The 23,890-nt window shown below is 51.0% G+C and overlaps 9 protein-coding genes across 9 annotated transcripts; 3 read left to right on the forward strand and 6 right to left on the reverse strand.

Moving 5' to 3' along the window:
- Positions 1-207: 207 nt before the first annotated feature.
- Positions 208-2,667, reverse strand: MRS44_013654 (uncharacterized protein; the record flags this gene model as incomplete). Its single annotated transcript, XM_065617117.1, has 1 exon — positions 208-2,667. One exon carries the CDS (start codon positions 2,665-2,667, stop codon positions 208-210), a length of 2,460 nt encoding a protein of 819 aa, XP_065473189.1.
- A 134-nt stretch (positions 2,668-2,801) lies between these two features.
- Positions 2,802-5,120, reverse strand: MRS44_013655 (uncharacterized protein; the record flags this gene model as incomplete). Its single annotated transcript, XM_065617118.1, has 1 exon — positions 2,802-5,120. The coding sequence occupies one exon, from the start codon at positions 5,118-5,120 to the stop codon at positions 2,802-2,804; it is 2,319 nt and encodes a 772-aa protein (XP_065473190.1).
- A 776-nt stretch (positions 5,121-5,896) lies between these two features.
- MRS44_013656 (uncharacterized protein) lies at positions 5,897-7,159 on the reverse strand (the record flags this gene model as incomplete). Its single annotated transcript, XM_046274101.2, has 3 exons — positions 5,897-6,012; positions 6,080-6,522; positions 6,615-7,159. The coding sequence occupies 3 exons, from the start codon at positions 7,157-7,159 to the stop codon at positions 5,897-5,899; spliced, it is 1,104 nt and encodes a 367-aa protein (XP_046128840.2).
- Positions 7,160-10,736: 3,577 nt separating this feature from the next.
- MRS44_013657 (uncharacterized protein) lies at positions 10,737-12,513 on the forward strand (the record flags this gene model as incomplete). Its single annotated transcript, XM_065617119.1, has 3 exons — positions 10,737-11,083; positions 11,141-11,370; positions 11,408-12,513. The coding sequence occupies 3 exons, from the start codon at positions 10,737-10,739 to the stop codon at positions 12,511-12,513; spliced, it is 1,683 nt and encodes a 560-aa protein (XP_065473191.1).
- A 187-nt stretch (positions 12,514-12,700) lies between these two features.
- Positions 12,701-13,360, reverse strand: MRS44_013658 (uncharacterized protein; the record flags this gene model as incomplete). The annotated part of the gene is made up of 1 exon (XM_065617120.1): positions 12,701-13,360. One exon carries the CDS (start codon positions 13,358-13,360, stop codon positions 12,701-12,703), a length of 660 nt encoding a protein of 219 aa, XP_065473192.1.
- Positions 13,361-13,745: 385 nt separating this feature from the next.
- Positions 13,746-15,378, forward strand: MRS44_013659 (uncharacterized protein; the record flags this gene model as incomplete). The annotated part of the gene is made up of 3 exons (XM_065617121.1): positions 13,746-13,916; positions 13,966-14,254; positions 14,759-15,378. 3 exons carry the CDS (start codon positions 13,746-13,748, stop codon positions 15,376-15,378), a joined length of 1,080 nt encoding a protein of 359 aa, XP_065473193.1.
- A 1,226-nt stretch (positions 15,379-16,604) lies between these two features.
- Positions 16,605-17,633, reverse strand: MRS44_013660 (uncharacterized protein; the record flags this gene model as incomplete). The annotated part of the gene is made up of 1 exon (XM_046282303.2): positions 16,605-17,633. One exon carries the CDS (start codon positions 17,631-17,633, stop codon positions 16,605-16,607), a length of 1,029 nt encoding a protein of 342 aa, XP_046128841.1.
- A 1,273-nt stretch (positions 17,634-18,906) lies between these two features.
- MRS44_013661 (uncharacterized protein) lies at positions 18,907-20,436 on the forward strand (the record flags this gene model as incomplete). The annotated part of the gene is made up of 1 exon (XM_065617122.1): positions 18,907-20,436. The coding sequence occupies one exon, from the start codon at positions 18,907-18,909 to the stop codon at positions 20,434-20,436; it is 1,530 nt and encodes a 509-aa protein (XP_065473194.1).
- Positions 20,437-22,069: 1,633 nt separating this feature from the next.
- Positions 22,070-23,261, reverse strand: MRS44_013662 (uncharacterized protein; the record flags this gene model as incomplete). The annotated part of the gene is made up of 4 exons (XM_065617123.1): positions 22,070-22,475; positions 22,524-22,938; positions 22,982-23,004; positions 23,056-23,261. The coding sequence occupies 4 exons, from the start codon at positions 23,259-23,261 to the stop codon at positions 22,070-22,072; spliced, it is 1,050 nt and encodes a 349-aa protein (XP_065473195.1).
- Between the last annotated feature and the right edge of the window lie 629 nt (positions 23,262-23,890).

A 23,890-nucleotide genomic window follows, 5' to 3' on the forward strand; every position in this document is an offset into this window, starting at 1 on the left:
CTCTTAATTGTCAGACAATACGTGTATTCGGTCCATTGGTTGAATCAGTGTATTCGTGTTGTGTTCGTGTTCTCGTTAAGTATCTGCCCCTGAAGGACCTGCTTTTAATCTCAAGATCCTTGACCCACACGTGACACCCCACATATTCAACAGTTGTTTCATGAGGCCGCGAAGATCATGCCTACCCTGCGACACACCCCCCAGATTTCACTCTGTATCAGATGAGGTCTGAATACCATCTTCATCAGTATCTTCTCCTGAAGCATATTCTGGATCAATCCGCGATGAGATATCAACCAGACCTAGTTGCTTGACGAAGTGAGAATGCTTTTCTGCTGAAAGAGGTTTTGTGAAGCCATCTGCAGGCATGTCTGTTGTTGGAACCCATTGTACTGTAATTTTGCCGTCTCGATGGACCTGTCTTAGCCAGAAGTTGTGGGTGTCGACGTGTCTCAACTTCGATGTCAGTTGTGGTCTCTCTTTCTGGACCAGTCCCACTGTTTGTTGATTGTCACAGAGGATGCGTGGTCGGTGTTCCGGATCGAACTGTATCTGTTCGAACAGTCGGTATAGAGCTATTGTTTCCCTCGCTGTATGAGATAGCGATAAGAGCTCCGCTTCAGTTGTTGACGTGGTTACAGTCTTCTGCTTCGAAGACTGCCACATGATAGCTCCGCTAAACAACTTCATGAGGTAGCCCTGGGTGGATTTTCGAGTCTCTGGATCATCCGCGAACGATGCGTCGCTTGACTGCTGTAGCACTTCATCATCGCCTGTCTCTATCTCTGCAGCTTTATCTACAGAGCCTGAGAACTCGATGGCATAGTACTGTGTGGTCTGGAGATATGAGAGAACTCGGTTTGCATACCGCAGGTGTTCAGATGAAGGGTTCATGGCGTGCTGGCTTAACTGGCTGGCTGCATAGGAGACATCTGGTCTTGATACCACTGCTGCGTACAGAATTGATCCTACCTTTTCTTGCATCTCCGTGATCTGTTGTATAGTGGCCTGTCCTTCGAAAGGTTGGGGACGATACGATGAAGTGAGAGGAGTTGCCGTTCTCATTGACTGATCAATCCCGAACTTGACAGAGAGTTTGTCGATATATCCATCTTGGCAGACCCAGAGCTTCTTGGCTTTGATGTCTCGAAGGATTCTGATGTTGAGGAAGGAGATTGCTTCGCCCAAATCCTTGATCCCGTATTTGCTGTGTACTGCTGCTTTGAATTCGTTGACTTGTTGAAGGTATTCAGGTTGTGCGATGATGAGAAGATCATCCACGTAAAACAGAATGAGTTGAGTCTCATTGTTGATGAGGATACAGGGTTCATCTGGGCAATATTCAAATCCCAGATCTTTGAGAAACGATACAAGCTCATTGAACCAGAGCTTTGGTGACTTACGCAGACCGTAGAGCGCTTTGAGCAGTCTCCAGACCTTTCCTGATTGACCATATCCCGGTGGGCATGTGGTGTAGACCTCCTCGTCCATGTCAGCGTTGACGAAGGCGTTCTTGAAGTCAACTTGATGACATATCAGCCCAAACGCACAGACGAGAGCCATCAGAATCCGGAAGCTTCGATAAGCACCGGTTGCTGCGTAGATATCTTCACCAGAGTGGTGTTGAAGATCACCTCTGACACAGACGCGAGCTTTGTGACAAATGAGATAACCTGCATCGTCCAGTTTGTAGGTAAAGACCCATTTGAGTGGCAGGATTTGTTTGCCTTCTGGACAATCAACTAGCCGGAAGGATCCTTTCTCCTTGAGTGACTTGATCTCGGCACCTGCGGCTCGTTTGAAGCCTTGTCTCTCAGGATGTCGCTTCAGTTGATGCCAAAAATCAGGCGGTGGTAACAAGTCCCTCCGATGAGTTCGGATTGACCGCGCTGTTGCGAAAGCGTGGGCGATCTGTTGTCCCAGCTTAGCGCGTTCCAATCGTAGGGCGTATGCCTGTCTTCGCGCTCGCTTCTGAACTCGATGCAGAGTGGAGCGTGGTCTGAGTGTTTCGATTGTATCTTGACCTCTCTGAGACAGTTTGATGTTCCTCCCAGATGTTGTTCGAAGGTTCTGGAGCACTACAGCGTCCGTTATCCTTTCCTTTCTGGGTGCCTCTGGCCTTGACTCGTTTGTCTGAGGACGCGGTGATGCTTGATGGAGAGCTTCTGGGTTCGAAGGCCGTGGCGGTGGCGATTCGTCCACAGGTGCTTCGACCTGTATCTCCCCTGCTATTGCTCGTTCAGGCGATTCTTGCGGCGTAAGAAGAGGCCGTGGTGGAGGTGGCTCTGCTTCTGCCTTCATCGGAATAGGAACCGATGTTGCTGCATCTTCCATAATGAGCAATGGTTCGATATCATCTTCGTCTAAATCAACTTCATTGATCGTGATCGCGAGAGCCTGTCCTGATTCGGGGAGAGTTGTAGCAAGCTGTGGATCGTACATAACTTTCTCGTCAACTTGAACATCCCGAGATACAATGACACGATCAAGGTGTGGGATCCAAACTTTATGGATGTTGGTTGCGTCGAATCCGACAAGCCATCCCATGAGCGCGTTCTCTTGTAATTTTACTCTGGCTGGACGAGCCTTCTTGTTCTTGATCAAGACATAGGCAAGAGAGCCAATGATTTTGAGATGAGAGATGTTGGGTTTTCGGCCGTGGACCATTTCGTATGGAGTTTGCCATTGTTTTCGTTGAACTGGGATGCGATTGAGGAGGCGAGTAGCATGAGCTACGATGTAGGGCCAGAGCTTCTGAGGTAGATTACCCTGTATTCGAAGCTTGCGAGCGATAGTCATGATCACCCCCCAGAACGTTCGGCAGGACCGTTCTGATCTGGCGTATCTGGCGGAGATGGGTTGAAGGTAATTCCCTTCATTGCGATGAAATGCTTCCACTTCTTCCCCAGACCTTTCTCGCCATCTGATTGGATGTATCGCGTAGTGAAACCCCAGTTGTCATTTGTTATGGCCAGAAACTCCCGTGTTACAGACAGAAGTTCATCTTGATTCTTGTTTGGAAGATTGAAGGAGATATGGTAAGCTGAGTAGTCGCAATAGAAGTGAGCGACCCAGGAGTTGGCGTTGAATGCCTCCTCCATGTCGATAAGATCAAGGTGTATCTTCTCGAAGGGGTAAGTTCCTCTCCACGTTGGTATGCGGGAGATTTGTTGATGCGCTTGTCCGAGTTGACATTCAGGACATAGTTCTGACTTTCGCTCAAAGTCGCGAGTGCCAAGTGCGACTCCTTCGACTACTTGAGGCACATGTTCAAGAGCTTCTTTTCGGATATGACCCAGCCTTGCATGCCAGGTGTCCATAGAAGCTGTGGCCACTCGAGGCGTTCTCGATTTGGTAGCCATCGCAAAGGACTGCGCTGCCTCTTCATGAGATTTGGCCTTGAAGACAGCGTCCTTAATGTGAGGTTCAACCACTCGAAAAGCACCATGTTTGGTTGCTTTGAAGGCATTTGATCCATCCGAGTATTCCATCCAACAGGTTCTGGTATTGAAGTAGAGGCCTTGTTGTTCGAGAGAGTGTGTGTTGATGAGGTTCCAGTGGAATCCAGGAACATGAGCAACGTTCTCGATCTGAATTAGACCTGGGCCCGATGGAGTGTCGACATGGACCGTGACATTGCCGATGCCTGCGATGTACGTGCCTGAGTCGCCAAACTCTATGATTTCATCATCCAGAGGTTTGTAGTTAGTGAAGCGAGACAGGTCGTTGCAGACATGTGTATCCGCGCAGTTGTCGAGTCGGAAACAGTCGCCGTACTCGTCTTTTGCAGTTGTGCCAAACGCGAACCTTGACGTAACAAATGCAGCTCTTGATTTGGATGGCGATGTAGCAGTGTTTGAAGTCTCGTCTTGTGCTTGATTCTTAGGTTGGTTCTGCCAGAACTTAGGCAGGTCGATGTTGTTTCTCTTGAAGTTCTTTTTAATATTTGCCCGAAGCCGCCTGCTCCCTTTGACTGCAGTGATGACTTTCGATTGGACTTGAATGATTGGTGACCATCCCTCTGGTGCATTCGAAGGATTGAGGTAGTAGCAATCAGCGTATTTGTGAGACATGCCACAGACGCAGTCTCGAAGGCTTGTGTTCGAGGATGAAGGTTCTGTTCGCTGTCTTTTCTGTTGAGGCTGATTCTCTTCATTGTGCGAGTCTGAATCATTGTCATGCTTCCTGCCTTGAAGAGTGGCATGGGCTGCTCGTCCTCTAGTAGCGTTCTCCTTCGGTGGTGCCATTGTCCTGAACTGCTTAATGCAGAATCCGATCGTGATCTTCTTCTCGGAGAGGGTTGGATTGAGCTTGCGAAAGGTCTTGAGAGCTCTATTAACTGTATTCTCAGCCTTCTGAACAATGGTGACATCGCCATCTTCGTCGTTTTCGTCCCCTTCAGAATCAGTCGAACTTGCGATGGTGACAGAACCGTTACTGGCGTGATCGGGGTTAATCTCGTTGAGCGTAGTGAGAAAGGCGTTTGAGATCTTCTCCATGGTCCTTGCAGCCTCCTTGACGAGATTCTTCTCATTCTCGACCTGGGCTTCCTTGGACTTCATATAGTTGTAGAACGGTGGGTTGACTTCGTGCGATGCTTCAATGAACGCATCACAGATCTGCGACTCGCTGAGGTTCTCAATCTTGTAACGCTTGGCGTTGTTAACGAGCGCCGGCCAGCGGCTGAGCCATTTGTCGAGACTGGTGTTGCTAGGGCCTTTCTTAAGCTTTTCAAACTCGGCCCTGACATTGTGCTTCTGATCCTTCGCGGTGGGCTGGATGCTATCAGCCAGCGCGATGAGTTTGCCGCGGACGTCATGGATTCCGAGGTAGTGTTGCTTGTACTCCTGGCACACCGTGAGGTCGATACGATCGGAGACCTTGTCATATTTCTTCTTCTCGGTGTCATGGATAGCCTGGAGGCTGTGATACTTCTGGATTGTGTCTTTGCTTGCTGAGTCCGATGGTTTGGTCGCGGTGAAGACCAAGGTTTCAGTCCCTTCTGGATCACAGTAGCTCCAGACGTCGTTGCGAACAGCCAGGTCCTCAATAGAGTTAATCCAGTTCGTCCAGTCCTCACGGGCGTTGAGCATGGTGAGATTATGGTCTCTGATTGACATTTTGATGATTTTCAGTCAAAAGACGATGACTTCGTTTCCAGTTGACTTCTGATCAATGCGTTAGCAATTTTTTGTTAGTTGAAGAGATCATGCAAAGATGTTAGTTATTCTTGTTTTTAAAGTCTTCTCTGTCAAATCTGTTGCGGGTTTCAAGTTGCTGTTTCGCATCGCTTCATCTGACACATCCGACAATGATCCGGAAGTCAGTATTGCGCGGTCGGCCTAACTTCGTGCCGGTTCCCCTGAGGAGATTTCCAAGTTGAAAGAATGAGCTCATTGCGACGGACTTGACAGCAGAAGGTGCTGGTGGTGATAGATCTGGCGTGCGACGCAGCGGAAGAGTCTCCGGGCTCATAACTGTCGCACTGAGCGTGCTGAAAGGATCAAGGATCAGGTAAAGAATAATGGGCAGCAGCAGTGTGTTGATTGATTGTTGTCTGAGGTTATCTCTTGTGCGGGGTATTCCATCCCGCAGAGTTACTTAAAGCATACGGCTAGATTACTAATGCAGTTGTTTCATGAGGCCGCGAAGATCATGCCTACCCTGCGACACCAGGTGAGGGGTATGGCCGGGTGAGGGGTACTGGATGGTTAGTTGATCGATTAAATGGCTGCCATCCACGCACCTCCATCGATGGGTACCGCGCAAGAGCCGTGCCGGGGATATGCATCCCATGGCCGCAAGGTAGGAGCCGAGATCTCGAATAGTATGTCGTGAAAGCCAAAGACTCATCGGGGCTGATGGTTCCCGTGTCATCATCCGATTAGTCTGAATGCTAATATTCGGAGCCTGCTTCGGAGCGGGTGTCGCCCCGATGAACTTTTCGGTGTCGTCGGAGGTTGGAGACCACAGAAAAGTGTCGGCCACACCCCTTGACCTCACAGGCAAAAGCTGAAGGTGCATGTTAGCAGCGGCCGTTGAACGTGGGGACACTGTTGTTTAAGATGGAGTAACGTACGCTTCTCGCCGGTGTGGCTGTACATATGAGTCTGAAGAGAGCTGGGTCGTGTGAATAGCTTATCGCAGACCTTGCACTTGTGCTTCTTCTGGGTCCTGGAAGAGACCTTGGAGCTGCACTGGCCCATCGTTGATTGAGGAGCCGGCGGAAATTGGGATGCCATCAAACCCTGGTGCCGGGGAAGGGCCTGTGAGTTGACAGATTCAACGTCTGAGCTAGCAGTTGAGGAATCCGAGACCGAATCGCCATCGTAGGGTCTGAAGTTACTAGTGGAAGAGATGGGGGAGCTGGTGGAGTGGATGGAAGGGACTCCATAAGGGTCTACTGAAGACCTGTCGCTCCAGGCGCCATAGATATTCCTGGGAGTTTCTTGACTCATGGCTAGCATGCCGTGACTGGCATCTAGAGCATCAGTGAAGCTCCTCCGGTCATATTGAAGGCCCCTGAGATTCAAGTCACCAATTAATTCCACATGTCGAGGTTTCATGGCTGTGCATGTCCCGGAGACTAAGCATGGGAACTAGGTGGAACTAACGGTTGAGAGAACCTCCTGGCGTGGTCCGCGTCAGGGGCGAGGGTGAATGGCGGTGGCTGTACGGGAGCCGGCGTGTAGCGCATTATTTCGTGATCAGTCGACGTGGGCGTCACCTGAGCACTGACGGGCGAAGCCGACGTCGTGTACTTCTGATCTCTGTAAGCAGCGGAGATGGTCTGCAAGCAGTTAATGCTGAGGAGATCTAGGGAAGAAATCGAGTGAGTCATGTTGACTAGATGAGCCATGGAGCGAAGACTGAGGCTACCTGCAGAAGTGTTTGCGACGGGCATTGAGCCATACGATGCCATCGGCGGGGCACTGCTCGTGCTGGCTCGGCCACTATACGGAGGCTTGCCGGCCATCATGTTTGGGTTGAGAGCCTGGTGGTTTCCAACAAAGAGACCGCCGCCTGCGGGAGCAGGATGAGGCGGCGGCGGTGAGGACGACCATTGGTTTAAGAAAGCAGGAGGTTGCGCGGGAGTCGACAAATTAAAGTTCAAAGAAGGCCCAAACCGCTTCTGTGTCGTGTCGAGAGTCATGGTCATGTTGGCGTATTAACATGACTATGTAAAGTTTGGTTAAGTGACGTGTAAGCATAGGTCGTTGGACAGTTTGCGTGGGAAGAAAAAAAGGTCCGTTGATCAGATGTGGGATCCTGACTAGCCAAGTCGGTCACACAGGTCAGAAACAAGATGATCCAGTCTGGCCTCTGTCCGGTTGTGAATTGACGTGTGTCATCTGCCTCTGAAGCGAGCTGGGCGGAGGGAGGGCAGTGGAGTTCCTTGTCCTTCAGGGGGAAAAGATGTGACAATTTTAGTCTAAGTGATCGGCAGGCCCACGTCCTTTCGCGATGTCTGGCGGCAGGGTTGGTGCAATGAGGTAGGGTTGTACAGTAGCCGACCAGCGGGTTATGGGCTGCATAAGGTGATGGCCTCTGTGCCGATTTTGATAGCCCACGGCACCCGGATAGTCCGCGTACTTGGCGGTGCAGAGATCAGCGAGATGTCGAGAGAGGTATCTGGTCATAGCATCCTGGGCAGATGTCGCGAAGTTGTCAGGGATTCTGGCCTCCGGTGAAGTTTGGGTTGAGGGAGTGAAGCTATGATAGTTCGTGTGGAGTTCCCAAATGGAAGAAATTTGAAGATATAGACAAGGCCAGATAAACGGTTTGGGGTTGACGACACGGGCAACGCTTTATACATATGTCTCTTGAGAAAGAAAGTGAGGAGAAATGATGTCGAGGGTGAGTGGGCCAAACTCTGGCGGATCTCAAGAGGCGCATAAGAGGTAGGATGGGGTATGCTTGACTCGAGAAAAGCCTCGGGAGGGGGTGTGAGAGCCACCAGAGACGGATGGAGGTGGGTAAGTACCCAAAATGACTGCTGGTCTAGGGGCTAACGCCACTGGTGTGGAGGTTCTCCGATGAGGTTGCGGTTATTCAGTCTGAACGTTGCTGGGCTGGGATTAGTGGACAAGGCGGGAATATGCAGTGTCTTGTTGGCCCGGGCATCCTGCCGAAAGGTGGTGTCACAGCGATGCCATATCGTCGTGACCCACGGCTTGATTCCCTGGGAAGAGAGCACTCCACGTCCCTAACGTCCGTCGTCTAAAAAGGGCCCAACCCCGGGGTCTTGCTTCCCCGTGCTTTGGCTGCTTCGGTTACTGGGATGCCTAGTTCCTTGCTGATGAATGGTCGCATTTGCTCCATGGGTAGCACCCTAGGGTGTGCAGGCATGGGATGTTGTCCAGCCATTGCTTGACTTGAACCTGATCTTGTTGGATTGGACTAGCATTGGACTGGATTTGTATGGACTGGATCGGGAGTTTCCTAAATTTGGACTGGACTGGAGCGAAAGATCTGGAGGGGACTCGGGACCTTATTCTCGAGGTATCTGAGAGACTCGCCCGCCCAAAGAGTTCCTGCCCTCAAGTCAACACTTGTCTAAGTCAAAATGCCCCGCATCCCCTCGTGGTTGTTACCCTGCGTCGGTGTATTCGTTCGTGATCGCCGCAAGCAGAGACATGATGCTGACCGACTGGGTCAAGCCAGAACTTGACAAGATAGACGATCCCTGCTGGCGCCACCATTGTTCGGTGTCTCTTTCTGCATTGATATGGTGTGGCACGCCAGCGGCATTTGCCGGGGAGGGGAGGCAGGAGTGTTGGAGAGCGCTGAGAGAGGGAACGCGTGTATGGTTTTGGAAGATGGTGTGGGGAACAGACACACATGTGACATATCCACCAGGATCTTTTGAGCTCGTTGAATCGTAAACAACAGATATCACCCGCAGCCACGACGGCGACATTGACATCGACGGGTAGCAGGGTTCTCAGAAAACAGTCCCTCCACACGTGCCGGCGTGACGGCTCATCTTCAAAGCTGCGCTAGTGTTTTGAGCCAAGCGGTTGTCCTCACTCCTCCCGCGCTATATGAGCAAACTAGAATGAAATGGGCATGGCTCTCAAGGCCCCCTGCTCGCTCAATTCTAGCACAAACGGATACTTGCATGGCTGTTTTAGTGCAACGGAATCTGGTGGGGCAAAGTATGGCTTGAACGCTTCGGAGCACTGAGGAGATAGAGGGTCGATCGGAATTTGCCGTAGTTGGGAAGGGGCCATAGTCCTCACCATAAAACAACGTGGTCATCAGACCAGGCCTGCTTTAGCATGAGCATGATGGGAAAAGGTGGGGATGCAACCCCCGAGACACTCCCCGCGGACCCACCGCCTTGGGCCAGGCTGAGGTAATCCCGCGAGTGCGGTACGGGCGGGAAGTCGGAGGACTGAGAGAAACCCGAGGGATTGGTCAGGAATTTGAGTCGAGAGAGGCTCACTCTCGCGGTCCTGCCCCCCCATAGCGGCGCTAGGCGATACGCTGAGAGGCATTAGGGGAGCCGACCTGGGAATGGGGCCCTGGATGGGACCATGAGGGCCGGACACGTGAAGGGGGGCACCTCGACGTTTTCCCGGAGTAACATCCGAGAGGAGCTCACTTTGCAAGCACCAAATGAACAGCTATGAAAATCACACTACTCAACGCACACACGCATTGTGTCGCGCCGAGCTGCGGTCTCGTGGCAGTCCAGTTGCAGCTTTACTGGCCGGCTTTTCGCTGGATTTTGGCGAAGCCGGCCATTCATGTGTATAAACGCACGGACCTCCAGTCTCACCTCGCCTTCACACCAACGTGACTTAGTGGGACGCTTTGTCGCTAGCTACGTACAGGTGTAGTCCGCACCCCAGGTTCTCGATATAGAGTCCCCCTCAAGTAATACTACTGGCATTTGTCCCTTCGTCTGGAGATCATGAGGCAGAGACCAACCGGTGCAGTACTGCACGGGCCATCGGTCCCAAGTGGTTGGGCACTGCTGCCAGGTCAGAGGATGGATCCCGGGGGAAGAGAAGGATGTACATGCCGCTTAGCCTACAGCCGAGTACCGGCCGAAAAGCGGGTGGCTTTTCTTACGTCAAGTCCATCAAGTGCCGCGGTTTGTGAGGCGGGATAATACATCGTGTCAAAACAACGGCGGCCTTATTTCTCAACCTGCAAGAATCTGGGTTTCTTCCATGTTGATCCCTGTGGATTCCAAGTTCCCTAGCGGCTCCAAATCACTTGCCCCTGGCGCTGGCAAGGCCGCTAACGGCATCGCGTTTCCCACATCGCGGATTATTGGCTCCAATTGGCGGCGTATTCCGGGAAGCAGCGCTGCCCATAAATCAAATGCAATCAAACAACCTGCCAAATAAATCAATCAAATATGCCAAAATCTTATTTCAAATCAAACAAATACAAAATCCCGGATTTGAAATGCCATTTGGTATATTTGATACGTGACATGAGGTTGAGGTCCAACCGGCTAGGCTGCTGAGTGAGCTTACCCGGAACCTGGTGAGTGACAGAATCCGGTCAGTGGCTTGACCAATCAGAGCTATTACCCACAGTTGTTATTAGTGCGCTACCTTCAGACCTCACTCTAAATGCGCTAGAGATAAAGTAGCTTCTTAATTTCCCTGCTGTTCGTCCCCACTTCATCAGACCGCGTCTTTGGCAGTTTGTTTACTCCTTCCGACGCGTGCTAGCAGCTCTGATGGACGCCCAAGCTAACGGAACCCTACGGCATCATGCTTCCTTCTCCACCCTCCGCCTTTGCTCTTCTCCGACCGCCGAGGAACTTGGCGAGTCAGTTTGAATCGACGACGCAGACGACATTGCCAGATCATCCTACCATTGTAGATCTCCCGCAAGCCGTATGGAGGAACAAACGATATGTTTTGGAAGAGTCCTTGTCTCGAAAGGGTTCGAAGGGACGGAAGAGCTGGATCAAGCGGCATGGATTTTTTCTTGTTGAAATTGACGCTAACGACAGCCCGTTGAACCCTTACTGGGCCTGTCGTTTGTGCGACGCGAAGGGCCAGCCCGAGTTCTTCGCCGCTGCTGCTACCAGTTCAGCAGCTGACCACCTCCGCAAGTATGAGAATGAGATATCGCGAGCTTGAGCAACATTGACCATATGCAGATCCCACAGGATCTTCGAGAGCAGCCAAAGCGCCGACACAGACCCGTCAACCGACGATTCTGACCGTCCCAAGCGACGGCGCTTGCAGTACAGCGCCGTGCCGCGGGTCAAGGTCAAGATGATCCGGGAACTGAGCCTGGGGCTTCTGATCAACACCGATGTTCCTTTTTCTTTCTTTCTTTACCGATCCCTTTTTCGAACAGCTGGCCTGGCAGCTCGACCCTCATCTGTCTGGCCAGGTACCGTGGAGCCGGCAATCGATGAGCCGTCTGTTAGATGACATATACAAGTGCAAGAAGGATAGGGTCAAGCAGGAGCTCTTAGATGCCCTCACCAAAATCCATCTCGGGTTTGACCTGTGGACCTCGCCCAATCGGCACGCTATCATGGCAGTTACTGCTCACTTTCTTGACCGCCAAGGCAAGCACCAGTCGCGCCTACTGGCACTCCGACGCCAGCTCGGGTGTCATAGCGGAGAGAATCTCGCGGTGACGCTGGGGCGAGTTGTACGGGAATTCGAGATAGAGGGTCGAGTTGGGACAGTGATCTCGGACAACGTATCCTCGAACGATAACTGTCTCCAAAGCTTCTACGGAAGCCTCAACGTGGAGATGGGGCCGGCGGACATCCGGGCCAGACGCATGCGCTGCTACGGACATATCTTAAACCTGGTGGCTCGTGCGTTCCTCTACGGCGAAGATTTCGAGGCTTTCGAGGCCGAATCGCAGGTTTTCAACCTTCTCGGCCGCCACGAGGATGACCTACGACACTGGAGAAAGAAAGGGCCGGTGGGAAAGCTACACAATATTGTCAAGTTCATCAGATCATCCCCTCAGAGGTGCGAACTCTTCAAGAGGATCTCGCGCGAGAACGATGAAGCGCAAGAATATCTCCTGGCGGGTGAGTCGACGGCGGAGCTAGAGGTCGTCATGAACAATGACACGAGATGGAACTCCACTTATCTCATGATCTCTCGAGCACTCGTCAAGCAGGGAGACATTAGGGCGTTCTTGGTCCATCCAGACGTGGAGAGATGGCTACCCGAGGCCGATATGTTGAAGGGGGATGACTGGAGGCTCTTGGAAGAAATCAAGCACATCCTTGAGCCATTCTATCTGCAGACTATGAGAACGCAGGGTTGGGGCAGTGAGGGAGGTAATGGACGGCTTTGGGAGGTGATGACAGGCATGGAATACTTGCTGGAACACTTGGAGGATCGGAAGCTGTTCTGTCAGGCTGCCCTAGACGAGGCAGCAGGGGAGAACACCAACTCGCAGGTTAAACTGCCCCGAGGGCGACCGGACCGAAATCGGCAGCTTCCTGCTCGGTTTAGGGATTGCGAGATAGACATACATCCGCGACAGCAGACTTGCGTATTGTGATATAACGTGCTAAAGTGATATTCATATTCATATTCACATATTCGCAAAAAGTGTGCTAGAATATCACCCTAGCACTTTAGCACGATTGATATCACTATGGCACTTTAGAACAATTGATATCACTATAGCACTTTAGCGCAATTGATATCACTATAGCACTTTAGCGATACTGTCAGACACTCGCAAATCAATCAAAATTAACATCGGAGTCTCCATCGCCGCCACTATCAAAACCCGTATCAGTAATTACACCCATACCACCATGAACAGTCTTCTGGATATGCCCTTCACGCAGCCAGTTGCCTATACATTCAATCTTCTCAAGATTCTCGCAAGTCATTCGTTCTCTATCCCAGGAGAGAGTACGTCGACCACCAGAGAAAGCAGATTCCGGATCAGCTGATTCAGGCGCGATTGAGAGGATATCAATAGCCATTCGACTTAGCTGAGGATAAGTCTTCCGCTGATCCTTATGACACCACCATTGAAGTGGTGATCCACTTATTTTGATGGGTGTTGCCTTGATAAAGTCTTCAAGATCGTCCATACTATCACCCAGATCCTCGGTGACTTCCAACTCTTCAAGTAAAGCGTCCCACTCGTTCGGCTGCCACTTTTGCGAAGCAGCTACCTCATCAACCGACTCTGCAAGTCCAGTCTCAGGCTGAGTTTTGTACTCTTCTTCCCAAATTGTACGGACACCAGCAATGGCGTTCTCGTGCCATGCCTCTAGCCAGTGGCGCTCAATGTACCTGATTCGCTTTGAAGGATCAAGAAGGAGGGCGGCAGCGTAAACAGGCGCATCTTCGGTCATAGTATAATACTTGTCGAGAATGAACCAGCCCATCTCAATTGAATGAAGGATACGGCGATCAAACGTCTCTGGCTTCGAGTAATGTTCCTAAATTTCGGTATTTAGATGCAATAATCAGCCTAATCACACGCCGCCGGCTTGCCTTCTCAGCAATTACCTGGGATGAGATGCAAGAGATTATGCTAGCAGCTAATCCTGCTATAGAGGACCTTTTAGTGGCCAACCGAAGTGCTCTAATGCGACTAATTGATGCCACATATGAGTTATATTCTTCTCAGCTCATGGCAACTCTTGAAGCTTCCATCTCAAAGATCCATATCCTCTCTGATCTCTGGACATCGCCCCATCGCCATGGATACTCGCCATCTCTGCGCGATGGGTTGATCAGGATTATCAGCCACGAAGGGCACTGCTAACGATGCCAGAATGTCGCTATAGCCATAGTGGTGAAACCCAGGCATCTCTAATTATCGATACACTGGCAAAGTACGGCATTGCTTCTAAAGTGGGCTACCATGTAGGGGATAATGCCACTTCAAATGATACCTGCTTGTCTTATCTCTCACGGCGGTTACGAGAAGACTATGGGGTACGATAGCCCTTCCCTTATCTCTGGATTAGGATTAATTGGCTGCTAGTTGACGTTTGATCCCTCTAAGCGCCGTATCCGCTGCGTCGCCCACATTATTAACCTATCCCTTCAAGCATTTCTTCTCGCGTCTTCAAAAGAGGCACTAATCGCCGCTCTTGATGCCACCGATGATACCTCAAACGATCAGTTGTTTGCACAGTTCTACGACACCTTGCACGACGCCGGACAGACAACAGGAACAGATGAGGCCCATCAGAGAAGAAGAGCTTCGCGAAGAGGCAATCGCATACTTGAGAACTTCACTGGATGGCAGCATATCGCGCCCCCTACGGAAAGTACACAACATCGCGGTCTGGATACGTAAATCTACGCTTCATTCGGCTATATGGGACGATGAAATAAAGCTCCGACTAGGCATAGATAATGCTACACGCTGGAATTCATGGTATCGATTGTTGGATAATTTTCTGCGGTATCAATCCCGTGTAAAACAGTTCCTAATTGACCATGATAGAGAGCTTCAAGACGATATCCTGCTAGCTTCAGAGTGGGAGTTTATTGAACGGACGCATCGTTTCCTACAGCCGTTTGCCTCAGCTACGTTGTTGGCCGAAGGGGTGCGATCTACACTCTCCCAATCACTCTCGATAATGGATGTTTTATTGCGACAGTACGAGAAGTATAAGGTCGGTGGCGATGTTTTTTCTTTTATCTAATTGATTGGCTAACCAATTGTCTTATTTAGGAGCTTTATAGTTCAAAGGAAAACCATGATCCCCACATGCTACACTGCATCGATATGGGCTGGTTTGTACTTAATAAGTACTACACCTTATCAGACCAGACACCTGTGTATGCCGCCGCACTCCTTCTCGATCCCTCGAAACGAAGAAAATACATTGAGCGGAATTGGCAAGAATCCTGGCACGCGCCTGCTATTGTTGCTGCCCAGCAAATTTGGCTAGATGAATATAATGCCGCGCCAATCCCAGAATCCTTGCGGGTGCCTCTAGATGCGTCCTCTTCATCTGGGAGGCAGCACAACGAGCTGGATGAGTTGTTGAGCGATATTGCTGTTACTGGCCCCATCTTAGACGACGCCGATGACTTCGAAACCTTTATGGATGCACCACCGACCCGGATAACTGGCTCTCCTCTCCAGTGGTGGCTACATCGAGATCAAAGGAAAGCATATCCGCGGTTATCCCGCATGGCAATTGATATCCTCTCAATCCCTCCTGAATCATCTGATGTTGAGTCTCACTTCTCATCGGCGCGGCGTACGCTATCGTGGGATAGAGAGAGCATGACCTGCGAGAACCTGGCGAAGGTTGAGTGTGTGGGCAACTGGATGCGCGAGGGTATCATTGTACCCAAGTCTCACGGTGGCAGGGGCGTTATTTCCAGCGTTGCTGTTGAATTTAGCGTTGAAACAGAGGCAGAGGACTTTCTAGATTAGGGTACTTTCTTGTTCTTTCTTCTAGCCTACAAGAATTATATGTGGTTTATCTGGATATCAACCTTGCTAAAGTGGCTGGCTATGTGGCTGTATGGATATCTACCTGGATATATCGATATCCAGATAATTTCTCCCACTTATCTGGATATCGATATAAGGGCCAGAATTTCGGTGGATATCGATATAGGCAGGTCTGGCCGCGATGCTTCGAGCGACGTCGGCCAAGTGGGTAAAGGTATAGATCAGTGTGGCTAACAGACCGACCGTCTGACAGACCGTCTGACAGACCATCTTCAGACCGCAGACCGACCGACCGGCAATTGTCATCAGACCGACAGACCGAAGCTGCTGGTCGGATTGGGTGGTCTGAGTTGGTCTGGGTTAGGGGCTTCCAGGGCTCCCATTGGCCGACTCAGCCTTAACGCACCCGTACCACCCCCACTCTTTTGCGGGTCGGAGTTCGCAGTGCCAAATTAAGTGGGGCATGGCAAAGGTAGCCAATGAGGGCATCAGTTAATCAGACCTAGACCGACCAGGTTGCTAACCCAGACAGACCTAGACCGACAGACCGGGAGCCCCGACAAACCCAGACCGACAGACCGAAAGGGCCGGTCTAGGTCTGTCGGTCTGTTAGCCACACTGGTATAGATGCATTGTCATTATCTCTTCAATTGTCATAAGCCTCCTTCGTGGCCAATCGCAGGCATTTGACCCAGTCAGAACCACCCTCTCAGGTTATACCTCAGATAGCACTAATTTTCGCGGAGCCGCGAAGTCAATATGCCATAGGATCATAACAGACAAGGGCTTATCGCGGCGATTTGTGTCGGCTTCTGCTAGCGTTATAACACTGAGACGAGTTACTTGCGGGAGGCCTACGACAGTTGGTGGGATATCAAAGTCTTATTAACATTCAGAAGTTTTCCAGGTTCCATAACCGTTACTAATCTTCCCTGATTATTGACCATATGTTCTGGACCCGGCATGGGAAACCGAAGATCAAGGGCTATACTTGGTATATCCCTTCAGTTCTACGCCCAATCCACCATTCAAGAACTATAACACTGGATTTCTACATGAGGAGGATGGTTCTTGATAGTGCTGAGCCCAAGTTTCTCCGGATTTTGAGCGAATGTACTTGTTTTTAAACTCCTAGGACTAGCTACAACTTTTGATTATTGGCGCCAAATAAGACACCAATCCAAACCCCTGGTGCGCTATTCTTACTACGCCTCATCAGAAATATTCACAATAACCTTCCCTTTCGCCTGTCCCGACTCTACCTTATCCCACGCCTCCACGGACTCACCAAAACTAACCACGCTATCAATGTTTGGCTTCAGCTTTCCAGCATCCAACAGCCTCGTAATGATATCCAGATCCTTGCCGAGTGGCGTGATGACGAAGAACAGGCTACGAACCCCTTTTTTTACGTCTTGTGGACGACTCCTCTCCGGTATGCCGCAGACACTTATGAGGCTACCCCCATCTCGGACTGCATACCAGGACTGGGAGAGGGATTGGCCTCCAATGCAGTCAAATACCAGGTCAACCTCTCGAGATACGGGATCCTTAGCCACCCAGTCGCCGATGCTTTCTTTTGTATAATCTATTGTCACCGTCGCGCCGAGGTCTCGTGCAAAATCGATATTCTTTGGTCCGACAACGGCTATGAGAACTACTACTCCAGCCTCTCGGGCAAGCTGGACTGCCCAGCTACCGACTCCACCGGCTCCGGCTGTGATCAAAACGCGAATCTTTGCGTTCTTATCCCGCGCGGCTGCGTCGCCCGACAGCGCCAAGGGGTCCAATGTACCCTGTGTGAAGAGCGACTGGTATGCCGTCAGCGCGCTAATTGGAGTTGCCGCCGTTTCGGCCCAGCTGATGTTCTTGGGCCTGATCGCGAGCTCGGGCACACGAGCCAGAACGTATTCAGCTGCGGCTCCAGGGCGGGCGGCATCGATACGAGCGTAGACTTCGTCACCAGCCTTAAAGCCGCTGTCTGCCGGAGCGGAGACGACGGTGCCCGCCAGATCCTGTCCTGGGATGGGGATCTTGTCATCGGGGATGAAGCCGGGGAACCAGACAGCCCAGTCAAGCTCGCCCTTGACAGGAGCAGTGGCGTGGACCTTCACAAGAACATCCTCAGGATGAGTGGGCACAGGAACGGCTTGCTGGCATAGAACGAGCTTGTGAGAGTGTTTGTCGGGCTGGAGGACTGCCTTCATTGTAGCTGGGAGGTTGAATGAAGCCATGGTGTGGGCAAGGACTTGGGACAGCAAGTTGCGTGATTGATGGGGGATAGATTATTCATCTAACGACGAGTAAGAACGAAGCTGGATGAGATGCCTCTGCTTGCATAAGCACAAGCTCTGGGGATGGTTCTTGACATGCTAAGCCAACTGCTGTTGTATCTTTTTCTTTTCGTCCCCATTGAGTTACGACAAGTATTTATACATTTAAGCCACGTCTACTCGTTCTAGTCCGTGCGCTTCGCCCAGCGTCTCCTGCTAAAACTTGACTGCAATATTCTTGGACTTACTCAAAAACGTGCATAAAATGACAGTGTTATCAGCACCGTTTCCCCGATATATCAAGTCGGTTAGATCAGTTTACCTTCGGAGGTGGGCGTTTTGACATTTACCGGCCCCTCTCGTTGCATCATGTCAAAGTCATCCCGGGAAACCGGTCAATCAGGTTCCAAGGTGGCAAGCCTCAATGACTGATGGATGAGTCACAACGAAGCAAGAACGTCAGTGAGTGTGATACTGAGCTTTCGTATTACTTTTTAAATTGCGTACGCTGAAGGAGCTCGAGCTGGGGGGTCCGGGATGCCAGCCTATCTCTGTCCTAGTTTGACCTCCTATCAACCGTCTCCAACCGGCCGGTGCTTTAGCTGATATTGTTCATTGATTGCTAAGTAATCGCGACGATGGAGAATAATTCCCCAAGTAGCCCCGACGACCAAACGTCGATGCAGACAATGAATAGATGGCTCCTCATACTGATTGTACTTGGAGTTATTTTAGTCGTTTATTACATTGTTATGTGCGCATATGTCATTCCAAAAACGAGTCATGTTTCCCAAATCAGAAGCTAACGATGAGAAAGATTTAACTGTCTAATCGCTAGAAGCAACCGCCTCACGAGCCCAGAGGATCCCGACGATACGCGGTCCTCAAGCAGCACAAACTCCGAGACTAGCGATCTGCAGCGACTGGACTTAGTTAGCTCTTCTAAAGACATATTTCGCGATTGTGTTCGCCACGAGCGCGAACTAATCGCGAATAACAGTCGGGTCTTCGCATTTAGCCCTTTAATAGTTATACTTGCGAAAGAAACGCGTCTTAAGCTCTGGATGCCGCTTAACGAAGTTTGAAGCCCAGTTCTTGCTAACGGGTACCTACACCTACAGCGGCACTCATCAAACTCTTCGACGAGAGGGAGATTCCCTATCTCGTCAAGTGGGCGGACGATAATCCGAATCGTCTTCTTGGCCTTGTCTGGACCTTCCCCTACTGTCTTCAGATGTGGAAGCGGTTCCCCGAGGTCATCAGCTTTGACAACACGTATAACACCAACCGCTTCAAGCTCCCATTGTTTCAGGCAACAGGACAGACTTGCCTAGGATCGGTCTTCAATGCCGCCTTCGGTTTAATCGACAACGAGAGACGGGAAGGGTTCCAGTTCCTTTCCGAAAGCATTCGGCAATTAGCAGAAGAGCAATCGATCCGACAACCAGACGTTATTATCACCGACTTCGACGATTCGATGAAAGCCGCCCTAAACGATCAGTTCCCCGAGGTACAGCAGCAGCTCTGCATCCACCACATCAATTCCAACGTCCTGCTCAGGTCGAAGCAGAAGTGGGTTAAGGACTGCAGCCACGATAGCAGCAGCAGCAGTCTTGATAGCAGCGACGGGGAGGCGCCTGCCCCGCAGACACAGGCAGATCTAAGTCCCAAAGACCGACAGTTCATCCACGCGCCAGCAGCCGAGGTTATCCCTCATAGCTATCGAGGGGTTCTTATGATGTGGAAGCTTGTCCTCTTCGCCGAGACTGAAGAGGCTCACGAGAAGGCATGGGTAAACTTTTGTCGGGAGTTTGATGACCAGCGGGCTATCCTGCGATATCTCCATGGAACGTACATGCCTGTTAGGGCTCAGTGGGCACGCTGCTTCATCCGCAAGTATCGCAACTTCGGCATCCGCGTCACCTCTGGCACAGAAGCAAGCAATAACAACGTCAAGAGCTACCTTCTCAATGGCATGAGCCACCTATATCGGCTAGTTGAGGCGATACAGGATATGATAAGGGACCAAGAGTGGGACTTCACCCATGCCAGCGCGGAGGACGAGGTACTAACTGCCCGCGAGTATCTCAGCTTGAGCTCTGAGTACCTAGGTGAATTGCGAGCATTGATTTCGTCCAAAGGCCTCGGACTGATCACAAAGCAATATCGGCTAGCAAGGAAAGCGATGCCGACAGGGAAGAATCCGTTCCCTGATCCTCTCAGGGATTGTAGTGAGGACTGCTCAGTATCGGTAGAGCTGGGTATCCCCTGTTGCCATAAGATCTACTCGAAGATAGGGTCTGGCACGCCTTTTACTAAGTGGGACGTCCATCCACGGTGGCGGCTGCGAGAGTCAACCTCTCGAGATCCCTATCGACGGATCCTCGACCCCAAGATCGCCACTGCTCTCCGTGGTAGGCCGAAGAATACTACACAGGCTGTTCCGACGCGGCTAGCTATCGGTACAAGCAGCCAGTCCAGTATCCAACCCGTCAGTAAGCCAGCAAGCCAACCAGCTAGCCAGGCGTCAGGGCGCAGGCGAGGTCGACTACCAGGGAGTCGGAACAAGTCGACGCTTGCTAGACTTGCCCTGGAAGAGAGCCAACGGGCCGGTAACCGGGTCGGTCCCTCATCCCAGCCCCAGACACGCAGTCAGTCAGCTACTCTGGGAAATGGAAGAACTACAGGGATGCGTGCCAGCGGACGGCGGACGGCGGACGCAACCAAGCATCCGGAGGCGCAGGAGTCAGTGGGAAATGGTTAAGAGCGACGAGGAGGTTCTTTCTTGTATAACAGTTAGGAAATAGAGGTGTAGATAGCTGCCTTCGAGGGCGTAATGGAGTTGGCCTTGTTCTGTATGGAAAACCAGTCCTTATTTTAACGCCTGTGCAAGACCTGTTCAAGGGGGCTGGCCCGACCTAATTGCTTCTACACTGAAAAGGAGATCTTGTTAGCGAAGCTGGTTTCACCGCCTTTGCGGAGATGTATCTATGGTCAACGGACATCTAGCGAATCAGATGTTACAAAAGTCATGCCCGTGTAGCCAAAATGTCATGCCCGTATAGCAATTCCCTAAGCTTAACGAGTACTATACCCTCCTCGGGCAGTCGCCTCTGTTTGCGGCCTCTATTATTTTGAACCCGGACCTTGGTCTCCAGTGGCTGTAGGCTAATTAGACCTCCCCAGAGCAGCTACAATGGCTTCGGGATGCAAAGGATGGTATCAAAAACTACTTTGAGCGTTGGTACTCAAACGATGATGATGCATCTGAGGAGAGTATTTTCACCACGCCGTCATCAACGCCCCAACCTGAGAAGAGCAGGTTTGAGCAGTGGGTAAAAAGCCGGCAGCCTAAGCTTTCGGCAACAGGCAGTGAGCTTGAACGATACTATAGGCTTGAACCGGAGCAAGTGAATAACCCTATTCAGGGGTGGATCGATCATAGGAACGCTTTTCCACGTCTGAGCAGATTTGCGTTGGATATCCTTGCTATTCCGGCCATGGCAACTGAATGTGAGAGAGCATTCAGTCTTGCGAAGCTTACAATCACCTCGCAGAGGCATTCACTGCTTGGATCGAGCATTGAGTCGGTCCAATTACTGAAGAACTGGATCAGGGGAGGGCGTATTACTCTAGGGAGACTATGCTTGAGCAACAAGGCCAGTTAGAGCCAAGGGCAGGGTGCCGAAGCCGGGGAGAGCTTCACGTGACTTATAATATATCAAATGTCTATCAATCAATCAATCAGATCAGATATAGAGGGTAAACTATTAGTTCAGATCAGATATGGGTCCTAATCTGATTTGAGTGATCTGACAGCAGCGCTGACTTAGAGGTTGAGTGACGACACCAGGAGGCAACACAGCGCGGTTTGTTCTATGACTTGGAAGCCCTCTCCATTAGTTGTTCGAGTACTGACATGTAGAATCGGATTCAGAAGACGCCAACACAGCGCCGTTGACTTCAGAGACTCCAGGTCAGGATTAATTCATGGCTGCTCTTAAAATGCTGGTACTCTGGACTTTGTGTTCCCCTCCATGAAATTTCGATGACGCTGCATAGTATTTACCGATCATGACACTGGGTCCTGTCTATACAACTTTAGTTAATTAACTTGTGGTTTTATCATGGGAAGATAAAAGGCCTAACCCTTGCAACCTCGTGTACTACCAGGTAGATCCCTGTCATGCTTCGCGATTCTCCAAGCCAAAGTTTGAGCAAAGCCGAAAGCCGGGTTGAGAGCTCTACGGCGAGGGCGTCGGTGAAATCGTGGGCCCGTGGATAATGGAACTGCAAGTCAGGACTGTTATGCGTAAAATGATGCTTTTACCTTAGCTTTAGACTGAGTTGAAATTAGTATGCTCTGGTGCATAGACAAACCCTCCTAAATGGTATTATTAAACATTATTCGAGATCCTCCTCGCTCCGGACCTATCACTCTGATCATCCCCATCATCCACCACCACCGTTGTCTCAACCGTCTTCGTGATTCCGTGAGGCTCAGGATACGTCGCAAGATGTATCTCAGACCCAGAGCTGCCCTGACGAACTCTTTCCTCCTTGCCAAGCTTGCTCAAGATGGTGCCGCTAGACTTGTGCATGCCGTGGCCTTGGCTCGCCGTCACAGCAACGCGGGACGTGATGTAGTTGGTTGGGTTGGATTTGTGGCCACTGCTGCTATTGTCGTACCAGTCGTCTCCTCGTCCACCTGCACTGCTCCTGACAACCTTGGAGATGAGATTGGCCATGAGGAGTTCGATGTACAGCTTGGAGATGTATGCGAGAGGGGCAAATTGGACATATCTGCCTCGAGTTAGTTGTTGTTCACGGAAGATAATAGTCAAAACTCACATGTAGGGGTTAGGCAAACTCAAGAAGCCAAGAAGCAGGATATCCAAGGACGTTGAGACAATCACCATGCCAGCGTTGAAGTTAAATAGCCTCCAGTACTTGCCCAGTCCATCAGCAATTAGCCGGAAGCGGACCAGGTATAGAAAGTACAAATTAAGTGCTAGATCGACGACGAGGAAGAAGGCCTTCTCCGCTTTCTCGAACACGTGGTTCAGATGGATCTGGAACTTTGTCGCTCCATCTAGGTGGGCGACGGTCCAGATGTAGCAAACAGCAATGTTAATAACCCCAATGATGAGAACGAGCCCCCATTTCAGCTTCATCGCGCGATGCTTGTTTGTCATAATTAGGGCGACTCGATTGGCGATGATCTGGGGAGAAGTTGTGTCTGGAGGGCCCAGAGGGCCACTGTATGCTGTTACCCTTCGCTCTCGCCGGAAGCTCGTCTTTGCAATTACCGGTGACTAAGTAGAACCCAAGACTGAAGGCTGGTTAGTATTGGCAGCCTACGAAATTATAGACATAGACTCACCCTCCGTGAATGATATCATTCAGGTACAGGAACGTAACGATGGCAAAGATGAGGTTCACCCATGCCTCGCCCCAGATCAAGTGCAAGTATGCATTGTGAAGTGTATGGGTACGCTTCCAAATGGATCGTGTCTGCTGCACGGCCTTTGCAAACGTAAAGATGAAGACGCCTATGAAAAGCCCAAAATAGATAGAGGCGAGATCCATAACGAGCTGCGGTGTCAAGCAGATGGACAAGCAGAAAGTGAGACAGCGCGGAGGGTCTAAGAAGGCGGACCATCCTAAATATCGCATCTCGTCTCGTATAGCAGACTCATGCACTTGGCGTGCGTTTGATTGACAAGACGACCAGGCTCCATCGCCGTGGACTCGGGCCCTGATTCCCCAGCTTCCCCTCACCGTCTATCCGCCCACATATCGCGGCTGTTGTGCATGAGCGAGCATCTGCCTGTTTCAATTATGACGATGGGCAGAGCTAGGAGGTGTGGCGTGGCCCTATATGCAGCCGGTTCCTGAGCTAGTCGAGTGGGTATCAATCGCGTCGCAGGTGGGCATGATCGACAGGTGCAGGGGTTGATGCTCTGCAGCCCGGCACTTGGATGACCGATCCTCCACTCTCGGCTGGAAATAGAAGGTCCTTTTTGAAAGTACGGATATTGATGCCGAAAATGCCCCCGTATTGCAGGGGTGGACCTGTCAGTGTCGTCTGCATATCGTCAATCATGGTTGCATTGAAGGCGTTGGTAATCTTCACGAGTCAGCTAGCGTCAGACGAACCCCAAAATTGTTCTAGCAGTCTCCCCAGTGCTCTCGAAATTGCCTCTGAGATGGAAAGA

The sequence above is a fragment of the Fusarium solani genome, assembly GCF_023522795.1.
Source record: "Fusarium solani strain SB1 chromosome Unknown bctg00000009, whole genome shotgun sequence".
Classification (NCBI taxonomy): Eukaryota; Fungi; Ascomycota; class Sordariomycetes; order Hypocreales; family Nectriaceae; genus Fusarium; species Fusarium solani.